At 42.2% G+C, this 21,753-nt stretch overlaps 3 protein-coding genes across 6 annotated transcripts in view; all 3 read left to right on the forward strand.

Annotated features, from left to right (window-relative positions):
- The first annotated feature begins 224 nt into the window (after positions 1–224).
- The window catches only part of LOC133635044 (aerolysin-like protein), an 81,117-nt gene continuing 59,588 nt past the window's right edge, over positions 225–21,753 (forward strand). The window contains exons 1-4 of one of the 2 annotated variants that reach the window (XM_062027773.1): positions 225–308; positions 567–671; positions 2,594–3,086; positions 3,760–4,353. In XM_062027773.1, coding sequence (XP_061883757.1) covers positions 2,604–3,086; positions 3,760–4,230 — 954 coding nt within the window. In that variant the 5' untranslated portion in view covers positions 225–308; positions 567–671; positions 2,594–2,603 and the 3' untranslated portion in view covers positions 4,231–4,353. Of the gene's footprint in view, positions 309–566; positions 672–2,593; positions 3,087–3,759; positions 4,354–21,753 lie in introns of those variants that run through there. The other variant, XM_062027774.1, reaches the window with a different exon arrangement.
- On the forward strand, positions 14,616–16,981 carry LOC133635042 (aerolysin-like protein). 2 transcript variants are annotated; one of them, XM_062027771.1, is made up of 4 exons: positions 14,616–14,733; positions 14,978–15,092; positions 15,235–15,727; positions 16,232–16,981. In XM_062027771.1, the coding sequence occupies exons 3-4, from the start codon at positions 15,245–15,247 to the stop codon at positions 16,703–16,705; spliced, it is 957 nt and encodes a 318-aa protein (XP_061883755.1). In that variant the 5' UTR covers positions 14,616–14,733; positions 14,978–15,092; positions 15,235–15,244; the 3' UTR covers positions 16,706–16,981. The 2 variants fall into 2 exon arrangements, with proteins under 2 accessions (XP_061883755.1, XP_061883756.1); XM_062027772.1 differs by having other exon boundaries at positions 14,978–15,080.
- LOC133635045 (aerolysin-like protein) lies at positions 18,965–21,305 on the forward strand. 2 transcript variants are annotated; one of them, XM_062027775.1, is made up of 4 exons: positions 18,965–19,042; positions 19,289–19,403; positions 19,546–20,038; positions 20,543–21,305. In XM_062027775.1, exons 3-4 carry the CDS (start codon positions 19,556–19,558, stop codon positions 21,011–21,013), a joined length of 954 nt encoding a protein of 317 aa, XP_061883759.1. In that variant the 5' UTR covers positions 18,965–19,042; positions 19,289–19,403; positions 19,546–19,555; the 3' UTR covers positions 21,014–21,305. The 2 variants fall into 2 exon arrangements, with proteins under 2 accessions (XP_061883759.1, XP_061883760.1); XM_062027776.1 differs by having other exon boundaries at positions 19,289–19,391.

Below are 21,753 nucleotides of genomic sequence, written 5' to 3' on the forward strand. Positions count from 1 at the left end.
CAAAGGAATCTGCTTAAGATAATTAGGTGAACTCTGTGGAGACTCCAAAAAAACTATTTTGATAAGAAGCCCACACATCCATCCATCCATCCATTGTCTACCGCTTATTCCCTTCGGGATAAATACTGGTTATTTCAGTCAAGACTTGTCCGCCTCGGATTCCATCCAAACCAATCACATTCAAAAGAATCTCAGGTGATTTCACAATACCAACATCATTGTCTTTAAAAGTGTGAACCATCAGTAGTCTGACTACAGAGTCCCTGCACTTCTTACTGGTCTGATCTTATCTGTCCACTCTTCAACTTGTGAGTATGCACATCTGCTCTTAGATGTTACATAGTCTGTTCTTGACATAACTCTTTCTACATCTACTCTGGTATGGTTTTATATTTGTGCAATCAGTCCATCAAATTCACAAACAATGGATTGGACTTCTTACTCAACAAGAACATCAGATGATTAGACCCGTCTCATTTATTTATTAGTAAATCCTGATCTGCTTTGTTCATCCTCAAAAACAGGATGTGAGTTCTAATGCATGTTAACCCTCTTTCTATAAACAGGTGAGTCCTTCACCTTGCAAGCCACATCTAGAGAAGAACCTCCACATTACACAACCTAAGTTGTCACTGCTTTCTTGGTTTGTGTGTTTCTGGGGTATCTGGAAGGTGAGTTGACTAGAATAGCTTTATTGTCATTGCACTTAAAACAGTACAACAAGATTGGTTTTCAGTACAACTTTCCAAAGGCAGACATACAATTAACATACAAGGGCGTACAGAAACCAAAGACTGATGGCTCGCCTCTGTGCGGCGCCCCGTAAAAAAGACAGTAAAGGGTAAACATGGGGGGTGGGGGAGGGGGGGAGAGAAAAAACAACGGTAAGCACGTATGAACACCGGTCACGACACACACACACAAAAGAAAGAGAGACTTACAACAGGGGGAGGGTTAGGGCAAACTAATACACTCCAATATTTTTTTCAGCTCTAAATGTCCAGTCTGGCTCTCCAATTACAAAACCCAAAAGCAGTGAAGTTGTCACGTTGTGTAATTTGTAAATAAAAACAGAATATAATGATTTGCAAATCCTTTTCAACTTATATTCAATTGAATTGACTGCAAAGACAAGATATTTCATGTTCACACTGAGGAACGTAATTTTTTTTGGTGCAAATAATCATTAACTTAGAATTTAATGGCAGCAACACTTTGCAAAAAAGTTGTCACAGGTGCATTTTTACCACTGTGTTACATGGCCTTTCCTTTTAACAACACTCGGTAAAGGTTTGGGAACTGAGGAGACACATTTTTGAAGTGGATTTATTTCCCATTCTTGCTTGATGTACAGCTTAAGTAGTCTCCGTTGTGGTATTTTAGGCTTCATAATGCGCCACACATTTTCAATGGGAGACAGGTCTGGACTACAGGCAGGCCAGTCTAGTACCCACACTCTTTTACTAGGAAGCCACACTGTTGTGATACGTGGCTTGGCATTGTCTTGCTGAAATAAGCGAGGGAGTCTATAAAAAAGATGTTGCTTGGACGGCAACATTTGTTGCTCAAAAACATGTATGTACCTTTCAGCATTAATGGTGCCTTCACATATGTGTAAGTTACCCATGTCTTGGGCACTAATACACCCCCATACCATCACACATGCTGCCTTTTGAACGTAACGTCCACAGTTTCAAAAAACAATCTGAAATGTGGACTCGTCCAACCACAGAACACTTTTCCACTTTTCATCAGTCCATCTTAGATGAGTTCGGGCCCAGCGGCATTTCCGGGTGTTGTTGATAAATGGCTTTCGCTTTGCATAGTAGAGTTTTAACTTGCACTTACAGATGTAGCGACAAACTGTAGTTACTGACAGGAGATTTCTGAAGTGTTCCTGAGACCATGTAGTGATATCCTTTACACACTGATGTACATTTTTGATGCAGTACCGCCTGAGGGATCGAAGGTCACAGGCCTTGCCGCTGACGTGCAGTGATTTCTGCAGATTTTCTGAACCTTTTGATGATATTAAGGAGCGTAGATGGTGAAATCCCTAAATTCCTTGCAATAGCTTGTTGAGAAAGGTTGTTCTTAAACTGTTGGACAATTTGCTCACGCATTTGTTCACAAAGTGGTGACCCTCACTCCATCCTTGTTTGTGAATGACTGAGCATTTCATGGAAGCTGCTTTTATACCCAATCATGGCACCCACCTGTTCCCCATTAGCCTGTTCACCTGTGGGATGCTACAAATAAATGTTTGATGAGCATTCCCCGTATCTCCCAGTCTTTTTTGTCACTTGTGCCAGCTTTTTTGAAACATGTTGCAGGCATCAAATTCCAAATGAGGTAATATTTGCAAAAAATAACAAAGTTTTCCAGTTCGAACATTAAGTATCTTGTCTTTGCAGTCTATTCAATTGAATATAAGTTGAAAGGGATTTGCAATTCATTGTATTCTGTTTTTATTTACCATTTACACAATGTGCCAACTTCATTGGTTTTGGGTTTTGCACATCTTACACAGTCTTCTGCAGATCTTCAGGAAGTCCAGTAATTGTGAATATAGTGAAGAACATTTCTGTTGCAGGTCATTAAACATGGCGACTACAATTTATCGCATTGGTGGAAATGGAGGCAGTCCATTTTCTTTGACTGGTCGTGACAATGGTGCCACCCTCAAGAAGATTGGAGTGGCAGTGGGGGGCTGGCAGATCAAAGCTGTGCGGGCCGAACTGACCGACGGGCGTGTGGAGACCTTTGGAAAATCACACACTTTCAGTGAGTTCACGTTCAAACTTGGCGAGCGCATCACCAAGCTGTCCCTGTGGGGGAACGGTGCCGGGTCACGTCTGGGTGGCATCAGGTTCTGGACGAGTTCTGGACGCGAGTTCTTTGCACACATGAATGACTGGCCCCTGAAGACCGAGTACTCTATCGATGTGGGGTCTGGAGTCTGCCTGGGTTTGGAGGGGAAGGGTGGCTCAGACATCGACCACATGGGATTCCTCTTCATCAATGCCATCAAGTCGTCTGAGCTAACCGACATGACCTATCCCAGCCTGGCCTTGTACACACCCCAGGTGAGTGGTACTATGTCTGAATAAACTGAGTAAGAATACGGAACGCGCAAAACTACTCAGGCAAATCATATTTTTGATGTGGATGGTAGATGCCCATATCTGCTGTACAGATTTACTTTACAAAAGAGAAGTGTGGGATACTTCTCTTGTTGCCTTATTTGTATTTGACTTTATTTAGTGGATTTGTATGATTATTTGGTGCAACCGGGCCAGAGCATGAGGGGATAGAAAGAGAAAAAATAACTGTGTGCGTTCCCGGGTACTCGGACTTCCTCCCACCTCCAAAGACATGCACCTGGGGATAGGTTGATTGGCAACAATAAACATTGGCCCTAGTGTGTGAATGTGAGTGTGAATGTTGTCTGTCTGTGTTGGCCCTGCGATGAGGTGGCAACAGTATTGTATTTTTATTCAATTACAATAGGTCAATAAAATAATGTCATATTCCGAAATTCTCCCCCGGGGGATTAAAGTCTAAATGTTAAGGTCATCACAAACAAACATCGAAATATCAAAGCATGATTTTTTAAACTCTCATTTGCTTAATTACTTTAAAATGAGTTGATATTTCTGTACTGTTTATAAAGATTTGTTTGTGTTGCCTAAACAATACACATTGTTTTGTGTTTTTCTGTGTTTGTTCGTTTGTTTGGGGGCTGGTTGTTTCCTCTAGGTCAACAAAGAATACATCAAATCGGTGTCTTATCACAACAACACAACTGCGCTTCAAGAGCAGAAATGTTCGTACAGCAGATCTGTGACCAAGTCTACCACCTGGACCACCACCGTTAAGATTGAGGCCACCGTCAGCATGTCCGTTTCAGCAGGGGTCCCGGGTCTGGGGGAGGTGTCTGGTGGGTATAGCGTGACCGTGGGAGCTGAGCAGTCCTCCGCAATGAGCCATAAGGAGACCATAACAGAATCCGATGAGGTCAATGTGAAGGTCCCGGCAGGAAAGACCGTGAGCGTTGAGTTGTCAGTGGGACGAGCAGTCATCGACCTCGAGTACAAGGCCAAAGTGAAAATCACATGCCTGAATGGCAGCGAGCTGGTCTTCAATTCCACTGGCAACTACAATGGTGTGGCTTACACCGCAGTGAATGTAAAAACCACTGAGTCTGATAAAGTTATGAATGTTGAATAAGATGCATCAACATCTTACTGTGCACAGTTTTAGTATTCATTGCATGACATTGATTTGTATGCCAATGCGGAGTCATGTGAACTTGCTAAATGAATGATTGTCACAGATAAATAAAGCATCATAAACCTGCTTATGTTTCCATCTTTAAATATTGTGGTTTTCAGCTCCTTTCACAGTAACAGATGCAGTTACCGGTAACACAAATTCACTCCTGACAATAATCACAGTAACCAACCTTGCAAACAACGGAACATGCCATAATGATTATCGTAGCAACATATGTAGACAGCCTTCCCGGTAAGGTCTATTCAGGTGTACTGGAGAGGAGGCTACGCCGAATTGTCGAACCTCGGATTCAGGAGGAGTAGTGTTGTTTTTGTCCTGGTTGTGGAACTGTGGACCAACTCTTTACTCTCGGCAGGATCCTTGAGAGTGCATGGGAGTTTGCCCAACCAGTCTACATGTGTTTTGTGGACTTGGAGAAGGCATTCGACCATATCCCTCGGGAAGTCCTGTGGAGAGTACTCAGAGAGTATGGGGTATCGTACCCCTTGATTGTGATGGTCCACTCCCTGTATGATCAGTGTCAGTGCTTGGTCCGCATTGCCGGCAGTAAGTCGGACACGTTTCCAGTGAGGGTTGGGCTCCGCTAGGGCTGCCCTGTGTCACCAATTCTGTACATAACTTTTATGGATATAATTTCTAGGCGCAGTCAGGGCATTGAGGGGATCCGGTTTGTTGGCTGCAGGATTAGGTCTCTGATTGAAAATCAGCACTTCCAAGTCTGAGTCCATGGTTCTCCCCCAAAAAGAGTCCTGCCCCAAGTGAAGGAGTTCAAGTACCTTGCAGTCTTGTTCACGAGTGAGGGAAGAGTGGATTGAGAGATCGACAGGCAGATTCATGCAATGTCTGCAGTGATGCAGACCCCGTATTGGTCAGTCGTAGTGAAGAAAGAGCTAGACCGGAAGGCATAGCTCTCAATTTACCGGTCGATCTATGTCCCTATCCTCACCTATGGACATGAACTTTGGGTTATGACCAAAAGGAAAAGATCACGGGTACAAGCGGCCGTAATAAGTTTGATAAGCGGGAGAAGATAGATGAATGGATGCAAGTATTCAACACAATACAGTGTAATTATAAAATAATGTTCCTAATCTATATCATATTCAGTGCGAGGTGTAGCTTCACTCGTCATCGGTGTGATTGATTTGCTAAAATAGCACCAAGTATCATTTGCACTGCAACATACATCCGCTTTCCACCAACACACCTCTTTGGGGGGAAAGATTAGTGATGCAAGTTCGCTTCAGAAGACATTTAGCTTTACGCCAGGTGCAAAGTAGCAATGATATGCTAAGTGTAGAAAGTCAATTGCACGGGTTGCAAGATTGATTGATTGATTGATTTAAACTTTTATTAGTAGATTGCGCAGTACAGTACATATTCCGTACAATTGACCACTAAATGGTAACACCCCAATAAGTTTTTCAACTTGTTTAAGTCGGGGTCCACGTTAATCAATTCATGGTAGGGCCCTTACTCGTTACAGTGTACTTTCTCTGCTATTGACGTTTATCAATCAATCAATCAATGTTTATTTATATAGCCCTAAATCACAAAAGTCTCAAAGGGCTGCACAAGCAACAACGACATCCTCGGCACAGAGCCCACACAAGGGACGTCGATGTGAATGACTATGAGAAACCTTGGGGAGGATCGCATATGTGGGTAACCCCCCCTCTAAGTACAGTCCCTAGTGGATCCAACATAACAGTGAGAGTCCAGTCCATAGTGGGGCCAGCAGAAGACCATCCCGAGCGGAGACAGGTCAGCAGCGCAGAGATGTCCCCAACCAATGCACAGGCGAGCGGTCCACCCTGGGTCTCAGCTCTGGACAGCCAGCACCTCATCCATGGTCACCGGAACCGGAATAACCCAGCGAGGGGGCAGAGGAGAAAAGAAAACGGCAGATCAACTGGTCTAAAAAAGGGGTGTCTATTTAAAGGCTAGAGTATACAAATGAGTTTTAAGATGGGACTTAAATGCTTCTACTGAGGTAGCATCTCTAACTGTTACCGGGAGGGCATTCCATAGTACTGGAGCCCGAATAGAAAACGCTCTATAGCCCGCAGACTTTTTTTGGGCTCTGGGAATCACTAATAAGCCGGAGTTCTTTGAACGCAGATTTCTTGCCGGGACATATGGTACAATACAGTCAGCAAGATAGGCTGGAGCTAGACCGTGTAGTATTTTATACGTAAGTAGTAAAACCTTAAAGTCGCATCTTAAGTGCACAGGAAGCCAGTGCAGGTGAGCCAGTATAGGCGTAATATGATCAAACTTTCTTGTTCTTGTCAAAAGTCTAGCAGCCGCATTTTGTACCAACTATAATCTTTTAATGCTAGACATAGGGAGACCCGAAAATAATATGTTACAGTAATCGAGACGAGAAGTTTATGAAGTATGAGATAAAGGGCTGAAAAATAGGCTGATTGTTTCGGACAACTCATTTACGGACTTCTTAAGCCAGCCGTCTAGCGCCACAAATGTGGTATTGTTGTAGTACGTGGACCAACCCAAGTTCAATGTCCCGTTACTTTCCACCATGTTGGACCTGCGCCGAATCGGATTAGGTTTTAAAAATGTTTACGGGTCACAAATTCCATTTGATTGTTTTAGTGTATCGACCTCATTGAGTACAGAGTAACAACTTAGCCTTGGTACTTATACAGTATGTTATCTCTTGTATTTACATTGTTCTGAACCTATGAACTGTAGCCTCACCCTAATAAAAAATGAATTACATTTAATAAAAGGGCAGCCTGGTCTGATGGTTCTGATCCTTAACCAGAGGGAAAAATGTATATCTATCCATCCATCAGTCATAACTATAAAATCTCTCGGGGACCATGCTTTTATTTGCCGTACTAGAATATGACAAAGCATATGTACTGTAGAGCTTGGCTTCACTGCAACTATGGTGGGAGACGAGGAAAGACCGGTAGGTTGTTTTCTTTAATGTCAATAAGAATACAACGTTGTGCAGCAGTGTATTCAAAAAGAGTGTGCACTTGTCGCGCGCTCACCCGACACTGCGCCGCGAGCGTGTTCACGTCACGTTATCAATGGGAAAATGCATTTTTAGACAATATGATTTGCCTGAGTGGCTGAGAGACCCAGAGAGTAACAAGTGGTAGAAAATTGATTGATTGATGGGCTAGAAAGGACAGATAAAAAAAAGAATAATAAAAAAATATATATATATATATATTTTTTTTTTACTCGAGACTTCTTGTAGGCTGGATTTTGGAAGCTGGCGGGCCATATGTGGCCCGCGGGCCGTAGTTTGGGGACCACTGCGCTAGATTGCCAAGAACCTGTGGCGGTGGGGGCGTGACTCGTGGCATGGTCAATATGGCGTCATCACATTTGCTGTGATGCATATATTTTTGTGAAAAAGGCATACAAAAGTATTCATACATTTAAAACAAATCTGTTATAAAATTATAATATTAAAATATATTTTTTCTTGCATATATCGTTTTGCTCTATTTTTCAATCGCTCCCATATATATATATATATTTTTTTTTTCTAGAGATTTTTCCAATGCTTTTAGTCACTCTGTATTGAAAAAGACTGGCAAAAAATGTAGCATCTATTTCTGGTGTTACTGTAGACCAGGCCTGGGCAATTATTTTGACTCGGGGGCCAAATTTAGAGGAAAAAATGTGTCTGGGGGCCGGTATATCTATTTTTAGGAACACTAATACAAAACCTCACAATAAAGTCTGATTGAATGCTAAAAATGTTATGACAGACTGCCTTAAAAATGGAATGGAATTTTGAATTTTTTTCTATGAACGATAAAACCCTGAATATTGAGAACATATGAACGTCACACCCCCTCTCGATCGACATATTTTACAATCAAGCCAAATGCAACAAAAATGCAACAAACACAGCGAAATATGAACGTGAAGGGTAAAAAAACTAAAAACATCTACAACAGGGGCGTCACTAGCTTTTAAGGACAGGGGGGGCTTAGCCCTCTAGGAGATGCACAGGATGCGAGCGAACGTAGCGCACGAGCACAAAACTTCACAAACGGCTAACAAAGACTTAGAAATTAATCTAACCTACAGGACCGCAAGAAAGGTCGCAGAGAAAATGCGGACTGGATTTTGAGTGATTTGGGCATTTTCTATATGAACAAGTCCAAGGACCGCAAGCAAGGTCGCAGAGAAAATGCGGACTGGGTTTTGAGTGATGTGGGCATTTTCTATATGAACAAGTGGAATGGATTGGCACTAAAGGGGCTCTCTACCTTACGCTATGAAGTGAGAGGAAACTGAGTGAATAATGACAGGTTATATGATTATTTATTTAAACTCATATTCGGGCCACTTTATAATGAAAATGTTGGCATGTATTTGTAAAAAAAAATATATATATAATTAAAAAAAAATTTTTTTTTTAACACCAAATTATTTAGGGGGGCTTAAGAACTTTTTAGGGGGGCTTGAGCCCCCCTAAAATAGGCCTAACAATGCCAATGATCTACAATCTGATATATTTGATGTATCACTAAGCTTTAGAACTTTCTTGTAAAAATCTCCTTCCGCGTCTGTCCCTGACAACCACATTTCAGGCTCTGGAAACACTCTGTGGAAACGCTCCCCACCCACACTGCTTGGTGCCTCGTCTGACCTGCTGTGACGTAGACTACCATAGTAACTAGTAGGGTTGTACGGTATACGGGTATTAGTATAGTACCGCGATACTAATGAATCATATTCGGTACCATACCGCCCCTGAAAAGTACCGGTCCGCCACACCCTAAGATTTTTTGTTAAAATAAAGCCAATAATGCAATTTTTAATGGTCCCCTTTATTTAGAAAAGTATCAAAAAGTACCGAAATGTATCGAAATAATATTGGTAACAGGACAACACTAGTCATTAAAATATCATGCCAAATCGCAGATTCCAACCATTGAAATACTTTGTATAGTTGAAGACTTACGGTCATTAGAAAACATCACTGCACATCATAATGGCAGCTACACTTTCCATCTTAAAGATCTAAAAAAAATATTTGGGAATGTCCGACGGGCAAGATTGAAAAGCTTAATGGGCCGCATGTGGCCCCCGGGCCTTAATTTAAGTTAAAAGTTAAAGTACCAACGATTGTCACACACAGACTAGGTGTGGTGAAATTTGTCCTTTGCATTCGACCCATCCCCTTGATCACCCGCAGTAGCAGCGGCGCCGCGCCCGGGAATCATTTTTGGTGATTTAACCCCCAATTCCAACCCTTGATGCTGAGTGCCAAGCAGGGAAGTAATGGATCCCATTTTTATAGTCTTTGGTATGACTCGGCCGGGGTTTGAACTCACAACCTACCCATCTCAGGGCGGACACTCTAACCACTAGGCCACTGAGTAGGTGCCCAGGTCTGCTGTAGACTGTATTCGTGTTTAGTGACTTTTTACTTCTGTAGCTCCATATTCATGATGAAAAAAAACTGCAGAAAGCCTGACGTCACATTTGCTTCTGGAAGCCTTTGCCATTTTAAATTTCGAAGGTCGCTGTCAGCAGGTATATCTCGGATATATTAAAGTACGTCCACATATCGGACATACACCCTCTGCTCCAGACAACCCCGTGCATATTGCTTACGTCATCACAACATCCGGTTTCGGCAGCGCGGTTACGTTGATCAAAGTACGTCTGTTTTTCCCGCCAAATTTCCAGTGCATCACTCGCAGTGAGTCAACTTCTTACAAGTAGTGAAGCTACGTAGCATAACTACATTTCCTAGTAGCTTGGAAGTAGCTTCACTACTTTTTGAACCAGTAGTGATTCCTGTAGCTTAGCCCTCTTTTAGATCCATGTAGCGAGGTAGACTACAGCAAAAGCAAAAAGCCGAGAGAGAAAATGGACTGCGAGTCCAGGCCAAAGAAATGCGGAGCAAATGCAATGAGCTGGATGAATGACAACATCCATACATGTGGTTAAAATCCATGATGATCGGTTGGTGTTCGTGTGATGAGTCACAATTGGCCAAGGTTAGGGCGACACAATACGGTCCGGCCATGGAAGGGCAAGATAAGGCGGGTCATTGAAACCAGGAAGCAAAATTGAAAAGTTGAAACAAACACACACCAATGTCACATGACGAGGGAGTCAGAAACCGAGGGACGCTTCAAGCTCAGGGCTTCGGCGGGACATTGAAAAAAAGCATTGAAATCATTAAATGGATTTTGAGAAAATCAAGGCCTTAAAGCATTAAATGCGATGTTCAGAGGCATTAAAAATATTATATAATATCAATCAATCAAAGTTTGCTTATATAGCTCTAAATCACAAGTGTCTCAAAGGGCTGCACAAGCCACAACGACATCCTCGGCTCAGATCCCACATCAGGGCAAGAAAAAACTCAACCCAATGGGATGACAATGAGAAACCTTGGAGGGGACCGCAGATGTGGGCACTCTCATACTATTATGTTAGATCCACTATGGACTGGACTCTCACTATTATGTTAGATCCACTATGGACTGGACTCTCACTATTATGTTAGATCCACTATGGACTGGACTCTCACTATTATGTTAGATCCACTATGGACTGGACTCTCACTATTATGTTAGATCCACTATGGACTGGACTCTCACACTATTATGTTAGATCCACTATGGACTGGACTCTCACACTATTATGTTAGATCCACTATGGACTGGACTCTCACTATTATGTTAGATCCACTATGGACTGGACTCTCACACTATTATGTTAGATCCACTATGGACTGGACTCTCTCACTATTATGTTAGATCCACTATGGACTGAACTCTCACACTATTATGTTAGATCCACTATGGACTGGACTCTCACTATTATGTTTGATCCACAATGGACTGGACTCTCACTATTATGTTAGATCCACTATGGACTGGACTCTCACACTATTATGTTAGATCCACTATGGACTGGACACTCACACTATTATGTTAGATCCACTATGGACTGGACACTCACACTATTATGTTAGATCCACTATGGACTGGACGCTCACACTATTATGTTAGATCCACTATGGACTGGACTCTCACTATTATGTTAGATCCACTATGGACTGGACTCTCACACTATTATGTTAGATCCACTATGGACTGGACTCTCTCACTATTATGTTAGATCCACTATGGACTGAACTCTCACACTATTATGTTAGATCCACTATGGACTGGACTCTCACTATTATGTTTGATCCACAATGGACTGGACTCTCACTATTATGTTAGATCCACTATGGACTGGACTCTCACACTATTATGTTAGATCCACTATGGACTGGACACTCACACTATTATGTTAGATCCACTATGGACTGGACACTCACACTATTATGTTAGATCCACTATGGACTGGACGCTCACACTATTATGTTAGATCCACTATAGACTGGACTCTCACTATTATGTTAGATCCACTACGGACTGGACTCTCACTATTATGTTAGATCCACTATGGACTGGACTCTCACTATTACGTTAGATCCACTATGGACTGGACTCTCACACTATTATGTTAGATCCACTATGGACTGGACACTCACACTATTATGTTAGATCCACTATGGACTGGACACTCACACTATTATGTTAGATCCACTATGGACTGGACGCTCACACTATTATGTTAGATCCACTATAGACTGGACTCTCACTATTATGTTAGATCCACTACGGACTGGACTCTCACTATTATGTTAGATCCACTATGGACTGGACTCTCACTATTATGTTAGATCCACTACGGACTGGACTCTCACTATTATGTTAGATCCACTATGGACTGGACTCTCACACTATTATGTTAGATCCACTATGGCATCAGCAATTAAAACATAGAGCTTGTCTGGAACCGCAGCTTTACTCTCACCACCAGTAACGGAGATAAAAGCAGGTTGCGGCGCCTGAAAAATGGCGTCCCCCAGGGATCTGTCCTGGCTCCCCTCCTGTATAACATCTATACATACGACCTGCCTGCCACAGTCTCACGGAGGTTCGCATACGCAGACGATCTCGCGCTGCTGCACTCCGACAGGGACTGGCAGGCCTTGGAGGGAACTCTAAGCCAGGACATGGAGACTTTAGTGGCTTACCTCCATAACTGGAGATTGAAGCTCAGCGAATCCAAGACGGTGACACAAGCTTTCCACCTATACAATTGGGAAGCGGATCGTGAGATCAGGTTCGAGGTGCGGAAGCCGGATGGGGCTTCCCTTACCCTATGCCGGCCTCGTCCTACACCTGAAGACCCTCGCCCTGACCCTAAATACCTTGGGGTCACCCTGGACAGGTCGCTCACTTTCCGTAAACACCTCTTGGCAACACGCAAGAAACTCAACACCCGCGTCTCACTGCTGAGACGGTTGGTCGGGTCCGGTTGGGGTGCCGGGGCAAGAACTCTGCGAACAGCAGCACTTGCCCTGGTCTACTCAACTGCTGAGTACTGCGCACCTGTCTGGGCGCGCAGTGCTCACTCTAAACAACTTGATGTCCCGATCAACGAAGCCTTGCGTGTTATCACTGGATGCCTGCGCCCCACCCCTGTGGAGCTACTGCCCATCTTAGCAGGCATCCAACCCGCTGAGCTTCGTCGCCAAGGTGCTGTAGCAACTCTGGCGGGCCGGGCAAACATGGATGAGAACCACCTGCTCCATGAAAGGCTCACACTCTCCTCAGAGCCAACGCCCCGCCTCCCCTCCAGAGACCCACTGGTACCAGCCGCCCTGAAGCTCCTGCAGCAATGCAGTGACAACAACATCAGGGCGGCTCACTGGGCGAATCACAAATGGAGCACGGACCTGGAGCATACCATCTCCTCCAGACTCCGTGACTTCATACCTGACACCGGCTCAATACCAGGCCTCTCACTACCACGAGTGGCCTGGGTGAGGCTTAACCGCCTCCGAACTGGTGTCGGTCGCTTTCGCTCAAACATGTTCCAGTGGGGCTTAGCACCTAATGCGACGTGTGAGTGTGGCGCGGAGGAGCAGACTGCCGACCACGTGATCCTGCGTTGCCCGATTTATCGTGCTCCTAATGGTTTGCGTGGCCTGGCGGACCTGGATGACTGCTCAGTGACCTGGCTCACTTCTGTGTGTCCTGACATATGAACGGGAGGGCCCCCCGGGCCTGGGGTGGTAAAAGGCATAGACCCTCGGCCTCAGGTCCGGGTGCTGGAAAACAGCTGCCCATACGATGAAGATAGAACGTAAATGTATCTGCTTGGCTTATGGAACTTCCGGTCAATAAAGTTTGATTCAAAGTACACACTTCTCAAAGCTATATTAACTGCCCTGGCCACATGATGGCGACAAATACACATGTAACAATGTTAATTAAATGACAAGCCTGACACACTTTAACAACAACAGTTTACAACTTCTAGTTGTAACAGAACATCTACTGTCAACATTGTGTGATCTGATTGGCTATCTAAACTGTCTATCAACTCTATGTGTTCTCAAATTCATCCGCTAATGGTCCCGTTGAGTATCTAATCACAGGACGTGTAAATGTCACGTTCAACGTGAGGCCATCTAGAAGGCCTTATTGACAACAACTTGTGATCTGATTAGCTATCGTAACTGTCTATCAACTGTATGTGCCCGTTCACTTACAGTGCACGGACGCCTGCATTGTTGATTCTGAAGGCGTCTTGCAGATTTCATACTGCATGGCAACATAATCTAGCTGAATTCTGATTGGATACAAACTACAACTATAAACAACAGCACTGGAACGTGCCTAATATGACATGAAAATAAAATTAATAATTTTAGATATTTAGGGAAAGTAAATAAAAAAATAATCGTATCCTTAATAATGATCATGATTTCTGGTTACGTTAGGCCAGCAGAGAAGGCCTTGCTGGCCCTGACGGCACACCACTGCATAAATATACATATATATATATATATATATATATATATATATATATATATATATATATATATATATATATATATATATATATATATATATATATATATATATATATATATATATATATATATATATATACACACACACACACACACACACACACACAATGTATACATATGTCATTAGTCTACTGATAAGGTAAAGGGCAAGTAGAATAATCTGGGCACTGTTCATAAGCGGAACAGGCAGGCGTTACACAACTGTCAGTGTTGAAACATGGCTATATTCTCAAAAAATCTGCTTTAGATAACAAAGGTGAACTCCACAGAGGGTCAACAGCATTTCCTTGGTTAAGAAGTCACACCCAGATGATGTGTCTCCCAGTTCCTTAAAATGTTCCCTATCTATAGAATCTGTGATTTCGCAATTCCAACCTCATTGCCTATAAAACCCTGAGGTTCCAATGAATCTCATCAGTAGTCTGACTACAGAGTCCCTGCACTTCTTATCGGTCCGATACCATCTGTCCACTCTTCAACTTGTGAGTATGCACATCTTGTCTTAGATGATGCCACAAATCTTTCTACATCTATCCTGGTTTGGTTTTGTATTTGTGCATTAAGTTCACCAAATTCAGAACGAGTGTGTAGAAATTCTTACTTCAGAAGAGCGTCAGATGATTACACTTGTCTCATTTATTTCTTAGTAAATCCTGACTTGCTTTGTTCATCCTCAACAACAATGTGAGTTCTATTGCATGTTAACCCCCTTCTTTCTATAAATAGGTGAGTCCTTCACCTTGAAAGCCACATCTAGAGAAGAACCTCCACATTACAGAACCTAAGCTGTCACTGCTTTCTTGGTTTGTGTTTCTGAGGTATCTGGAAGGTGAGTTAAGAGGTGAGTAGAGACCTACAGCCCAGCCGTTTAACAATAGATGTTTGTTTAACAACTGATATGGAAAAGTCATCTGACACACTCTTCTGCAGATCTTTAGGAAGTCCAGTAATTAAGAATATATTGAAGAACATTTCTGTTTCAGGTCATTGAACATGGCAACTACACTTCATCTCATTGGTGGACAAGGAGGCACTCAATTTGAGTTTAATGGCCTTAACAATGGTGCCACCCTCAAGAAGATTGGAGTGGCAGTGTCTGGCTGGCAGATCAAAGCCGTGCGGGCCGAACTGACCGACGGGCGTGTGAAGACCTTTGGGAATGCTGTAACTTTCAGTGAGTTCACGTTCAATCTTGGCGAGCGCATCACCAAGCTGTCCCTGTGGGGGAACGGCGCCGGGACACGTCTGGGTGGCATCAGGTTCTGGACGAGTTCTGGACGCGAGTTCTTTGCACACATGACCGACTGGCCCCTGAAGACCGAATACTCTATCGACGTGGGGTCTGGAGTCTGCCTGGGGCTGGTGGGTAACTATGGCTCAGACATCGACTGCTTGGGGTTACTCTTCATCAGTGCCATCAAGTCCTCTGTGCTAACCGACATGACCTATCCCAGCCTGGCCATGTACACACCCCAGGTGAGTGGTACTATGTGTGGGACACCTGAGTCAGAATATTGCAAGATAAATGCAATATATCTTAATTATTTTCTTTTTTAACTCCCAAAAGTAATTGAAATCAGAATTTGAGTCGTCGCAAGATTTTTATTAAAAGAAAAAAAAAGAAGAATTTGTTTTGATCAAAAGCTTTTTGGCCCACCAATTGTTTCATAAAAGACAACTTGATGAGTCTTGTCCCCCATAAACATCAATATTTGATATTGGGTTGACTGTAATGTCTTTGTTTGATTACAATAGGTCAATGAAATAGTGTCATATTTCAAATTTGACATTTCACAGTCTAAAGTAATATAAAATATATATATGTATGTTTTTTTAATCTAATTTGCTTTATCACTTTAAATATATGTTGATATTTTCTGTCCTGAATATTAAGTATTATTCTGTTGCATTGCCTAAACAACATGCATCTTTTTGTGTTTTTCTATGTCTGTGTGTGGGCGGGCTGGTTGTTTCCTCCAGGTCAACAAAGAATACATCAAATCGGTGTCTTACCACAACGACACAACTGAGGTTCAAGAGCACAAATGTTCGTACAGCAGATCTGTGACCAAGTCTAACACCTGGACCACCACCACTAAGATTGAGGCCACCGTCAGCATGACCGTTTCAGCAGGGATCCCAGATCTGGTGGAGGTGTCTGGTGGGTTTAGCCTGACCGTGGGAGCAGAGCAGTCCTCCGCAATGAGCCACACGGAGACCATAACAGAATCCGATGAGGTCAAAGTGAAGGTCCCGGCAGGAAAGAATGTGAGCGTTGAGTTGTCAGTGGGACGAGCAGTCATCGACCTCGAGTACGCGGCCAAAGTGAAAATCACATGCCTGAACGGCAGCGAGCTGGTCTTCAATTCCACTGGCAACTACAATGGTGTGGCTTACACTGCAGTGCATGTAAATACCACCACTGAGTCTGATAGAGTTATGAATGTTGAATAAGATGCATCAACATCTTACTGTGCACAGTTTTTATATTCATTGCATAACATTGATTTGATCGCTAATGCAGAGTCATGTGGTCTTGCTAAATGAATTACCCTGTCTCCCTGATCACATTGTTTAACGTTTCAGTTTAATAAATGATCATTAACATTTCTTGATACATTCTCGGAATCCTTTTGCCAAATGATTTGCATTGTATTATAATGTGTCGGCCCTATGTCCCGTGATCTTGCTCAATGAATGACTGTCACAGATAAATAAATCATCATCAAAAACCTGCTTGTGTTTCCATGTCCATCCTTACAGCTTAGTGATCAAAATATAAAAATGTGTCTTCCTAGCTGATTCCATCATACTGGCATCCTTTTGTCAAACGATTTGGACCATCATTTTTGACTCATGAAAGTAGCAAGCTTTTGCAGACATAAGAACCGAACACACTTAGTGCAATGGAAATCAAATATTGTTTTGGTAAGTTCTTCCCAAAACTGTTGTTGAAGATGTTCCCACAAGTGTGTTGCTGGTTTTCACCATTATGCCCAGTTCATCCCAAACTAACTAAAAGTGCTGATAAGCAGAGGTGGGTAGTAACGTGCTACATTCACTCCGTTACATTTACTTAAGTCACTATTTGGATAAATTGTACTTGACAGAGTAGTTTTAATGCAACATACCTTTTATTTGTATTTTTACTTGAGTATATTTGAGCAGAAGAAACGCGACTTTTACTCCATTACATTGAGTTTGATTCCGATCGTTACGTTTGTATCACAATTCTTTATAGTATATTAATTAAGGCTTGCAAAGGCGTATTCTTTTGTCAGCAAGCCTTCTTTCCGTAGGCACTGTCACATGACTCTGTTTCGCCAATACAACTTAGTGACGTCTGATTCCATTCCACCAATCAAACAAGCACAAAGTGCATCCATAGGAAGCTGAACTGGGTCAGTATTTTTTAAAGTATATGATAAAATAGAGACCTACTTGTTTGATAAGTGTCAGAATGTTCCCAAAGAAGACACTTTAATTGCGTGACTGAACAGAAACATCTTACAACAGTTAACTTAAATATCGATCTTTTTGTATGTCTCTGATGATCCTATTAACCACAAGTGTCATTTAAACACATTAAAACATTACCAACAACATAAAAAAGCAGTGGAAACTTATCTGCTAGGTCTGTAGCTTGAAAGTTACTTACGCTAACTTATTAGCATGTAGCATTCTCTTAAGCATGACACACTTTAACAACAAGAGTTTACAACTTCTAGTTGTAACAGAACATCTACTGTCAACATCGTGTGATCTGATTGGCTATCACAACTGTCTATCAACTCTATGTGTTCTCAAATTCATCCGCTAATGGTCCCGTTGAGTATCTAATCACAGGACGTGTAAATGTCACGTTCAACGTGAGGCCATCTAGAAGGCCTTATTGACAACAACTCGTGACCTGATTGGCTATCGCAACTGTCTATCAACTGTATGTGCCCGTTCACTTACAGTGCACGGACGCCTGCATTGTTGATTCTGAAGGCGTCTGGCAGATTTCGTACTGCATGGCAACATAATCTAGCTGAATTCTGATGGGATACAAACTACAACTATAAACAACAGCACTGGAACGTGCCTAATATGACATGAAAATAAAATGAATAATTTTAGATATTTAGGGAAAGTAAATAAAAAAATAATCGTATCCTTAATTATGATCATGATTTCTGGTTATGTTAGGCCAGCAGAGAAGGCCTTGCTGGCCCTGACGGCACACCACTGCATAAATATACAAATACACATACATATATACATATACATACACATACACACACATATATATATATATATATATATATATATATATATATATATATATATATATATATATATATATATATATATATATATATATATATATATATATATATATATATATATATATACACACACACACACACACACACAATGTATACATATGTCATTAGTCTACTGATAAGGTAAAGGGCAAGTAGAATAATCTGGGCACTGTTCATAAGCGGAACAGGCAGGCGTTACACAACTGTCAGTGTTGAAACATGGCTATATTCTCAAAAAATCTGCTTTAGATAACAAAGGTGAACTCCACAGAGGGTCAACAGCATTTCCTTGGTTAAGAAGTCACACCCAGATGTAGCTTCCAGTTCCTAAAAATGTTCCCCATCTATAGAATCTGTGATTTCGCAATTCCAACCTCATTGCCTATAAAACCCTGAGGTTCCAATGAATCTCATCAGTAGTCTGACTACAGAGTCCCTGCACTTCTTATCGGTCCGATACCATCTGTCCACTCTTCAACTTGTGAGTATGCACATCTTGTCTTAGATGATGCCACAAATCTTTCTACATCTATCCTGGTTTGTATTTGTATTTGTGCATTAAGTCCACCAAATTCAGAAAGAGTGTACAGAAATTCTTACTTCAGAAGAACGTCAGATGATTACACTTGTCTCATTTATTTCTTAGTAAATCCTGACTTGCTTTGTTCATCCTCAACAACAGGATGTGAGTTCTAATGCATGTTAACCCCCTTCTTTCTATAAATAGGTGAGTCCTTCACCTTGAAAGCCACATCTAGAGAAGAACCTCCACATTACAGAACCTAAGCTGTCACTGCTTTCTTGGTTTGTGTTTCTGAGGTATCTGGAAGGTGAGTTGAAAGGTGAGTAGAGACCTACAGCCCAGCCGTTTAACAATAGATGTTTGTTTAACAACTGATATGGAAAAGTCATCTGACACACTCTTCTGCAGATCTTTAGGAAGTCCAGTAATTAAGAATATATTGAAGAACATTTCTGTTTCAGGTCATTGAACATGGCAACTACACTTCATCTCATTGGTGGACAAGGAGGCACTCGATTTGAGTTTAATGGCCTTAACAATGGTGCCACCCTCAAGAAGATTGGTGTGGCAGTGTCTGGCTGGCAGATCAAAGCCGTACGGGCCGAACTGACCGACGGGCGTGTGAAGACCTTTGGGAATGCTGTAACTTTCAGTGAGTTCACGTTCAATCTTGGCGAGCGCATCACCAAGCTGTCCCTGTGGGGAAATGGCGCCGGGACACGTCTGGGTGGCATCAGGTTCTGGACGAGTTCTGGACGCGAGTTCTTTGCACACATGACCGACTGGCCCCTGAAGACCGAATACTCTATCGACGTGGGGTCTGGAGTCTGCCTGGGGCTGGTGGGTAACTATGGCTCAGACATCGACTGCTTGGGGTTACTCTTCATCAGTGCCATCAAGTCCTCTGTGCTAACCGACATGACCTATCCCAGCCTGGCCATGTACACACCCCAGGTGAGTGGTACTATGTGTGGGACACCTGAGTCAGAATATTGCAAGATAAATGCAATACATCTTAATTATTTTCTTTTTTAACTCCCAAAAGTAATTGAAATCAGAATTTGAGTCGTCGCAAGATTTTTATTAAAAGAAAAAAAAAGAAGAATTTGTTTTGATCAAAAGCTTTTTGGCCCACCAATTGTTTCATAAAAGACAACTTGATGAGTCTTGTCCCCCATAAACATCAATATTTGATATTGGGTTGACTGTAGTGTCTTTGTTTGATTACAATAGGTCAATGAAATAGTGTCATATTTCAAATTTGACATTTCACAGTCTAAAGTAATATAAAATATATATATGTATGTTTTTTTAATCTAATTTGCTTTATCACTTTAAATATATGTTGATATTTTCTGTCCTGAATATTAAGTATTATTCTGTTGCATTGCCTAAACAACATGCATCTTTTTGTGTTTTTCTATGTGTGTGTGTGGGCGGGCTGGTTGTTTCCTCTAGGTCAACAAAGAATACATCAAATCGGTGTCTTACCACAACGACACAACTGCGGTTCAAGAGCACAAATGTTCGTACAGCAGATCTGTGACCAAGTCTAACACCTGGACCACCACCGTTAAGATTGAGTCCACTGTCAGCATGACGGTTTCAGCAGGGATCCCAGGTCTGGTGGAGGTGTCTGGTGGGTTTAGCCTGACCGTGGGAGCAGAGCAGTCCTCCGCAATGAGCCACACGGAGACCATAACAGAATCCGATGAGGTCAAAGTGAAGGTCCCGGCAGGAAAGAATGTGAGCGTTGAGTTGTCAGTGGGACGAGCAGTCATCGACCTCGAGTACGCGGCCAAAGTGAAAATCACATGCCTGAACGGCAGCGAGCTGGTCTTCAATTCCACTGGCAACTACAATGGTGTGGCTTACACTGCAGTGCATGTAAATACCACTGAGTCTGATAGAGTTATGAATGTTGAATAAGATGCATCAACATCTTACTGTGCACAGTTTTTATATTCATTGCATAACATTGATTTGATCGCAAATGCAGAGTCATGTGATCTTGCTAAATGAAAGTAAATCATCATCATAAACCTGCTGGTGTGAATTAGTCCTGATCACATTGTTTAACGTTTCAGTTTAGTAAATGATCATTAACATTTGTTGATACATTCTCGAAATCCTTTTGTCAAATGATGTGCATTGTATTATAATGTGTCGGCCCTATGTCTCGTGATCTTGCTCAATGAATGACTGTCACAGATAAATAAATCATCATCAAAAACCTGCTGTCACAAGTTGTTGGTGACGAACCCCAAGATGCAGAGAAGGCAGGCTTGGTGCGGGAAAACATGATTTAATGTCCAAAAATAAATGTAAAACACAAACCAGGAGCTAGGAATAGCCAAACTGAAAACAGGAAACAGCAAACAGAAAAACTGGAAACAGCTAATGGCTAACAAGATATAGCTAACAGGAAAACATGAAACAAAAGAGCTAGGAGACAGCAAACTGTAAATAGCTATAGGGATCAGCTTACTGATATGACGACAGCGACAAGGACAGGTAGTTATGACAACAACAAGTATTAATGACAATCAGCCGCTGGCTGATTGACACCAGGTGTGGCCAGGTGCCAATCAGTCGCAGCTGAGGGGAAGCAGCGCTGAGGGAGACAAGCAGGAAACAAACAAAATAAAAGCGCTGACAGGAAATAAAGA

Source organism: Entelurus aequoreus, linkage group LG19 (genome assembly GCF_033978785.1).
Source record: "Entelurus aequoreus isolate RoL-2023_Sb linkage group LG19, RoL_Eaeq_v1.1, whole genome shotgun sequence".
Lineage (NCBI taxonomy): Eukaryota > Metazoa > Chordata > Actinopteri > Syngnathiformes > Syngnathidae > Entelurus > Entelurus aequoreus.

Excerpts from the sequence above, each read along its gene's own strand:
- LOC133635042 (XM_062027771.1), top strand. The coding sequence starts at position 15,245 with ATGGCAACTACACTTCATCTCATTGGTGGACAAGGAGGCACTCAATTT. Across the intron at positions 15,728-16,231 it reads TGGCCATGTACACACCCCAG|GTCAACAAAGAATACATCAA; the intron begins GTGAGTGGTACT and ends TGTTTCCTCCAG.
- LOC133635045 (XM_062027775.1), top strand. The coding sequence starts at position 19,556 with ATGGCAACTACACTTCATCTCATTGGTGGACAAGGAGGCACTCGATTT. Across the intron at positions 20,039-20,542 it reads TGGCCATGTACACACCCCAG|GTCAACAAAGAATACATCAA; the intron begins GTGAGTGGTACT and ends TGTTTCCTCTAG.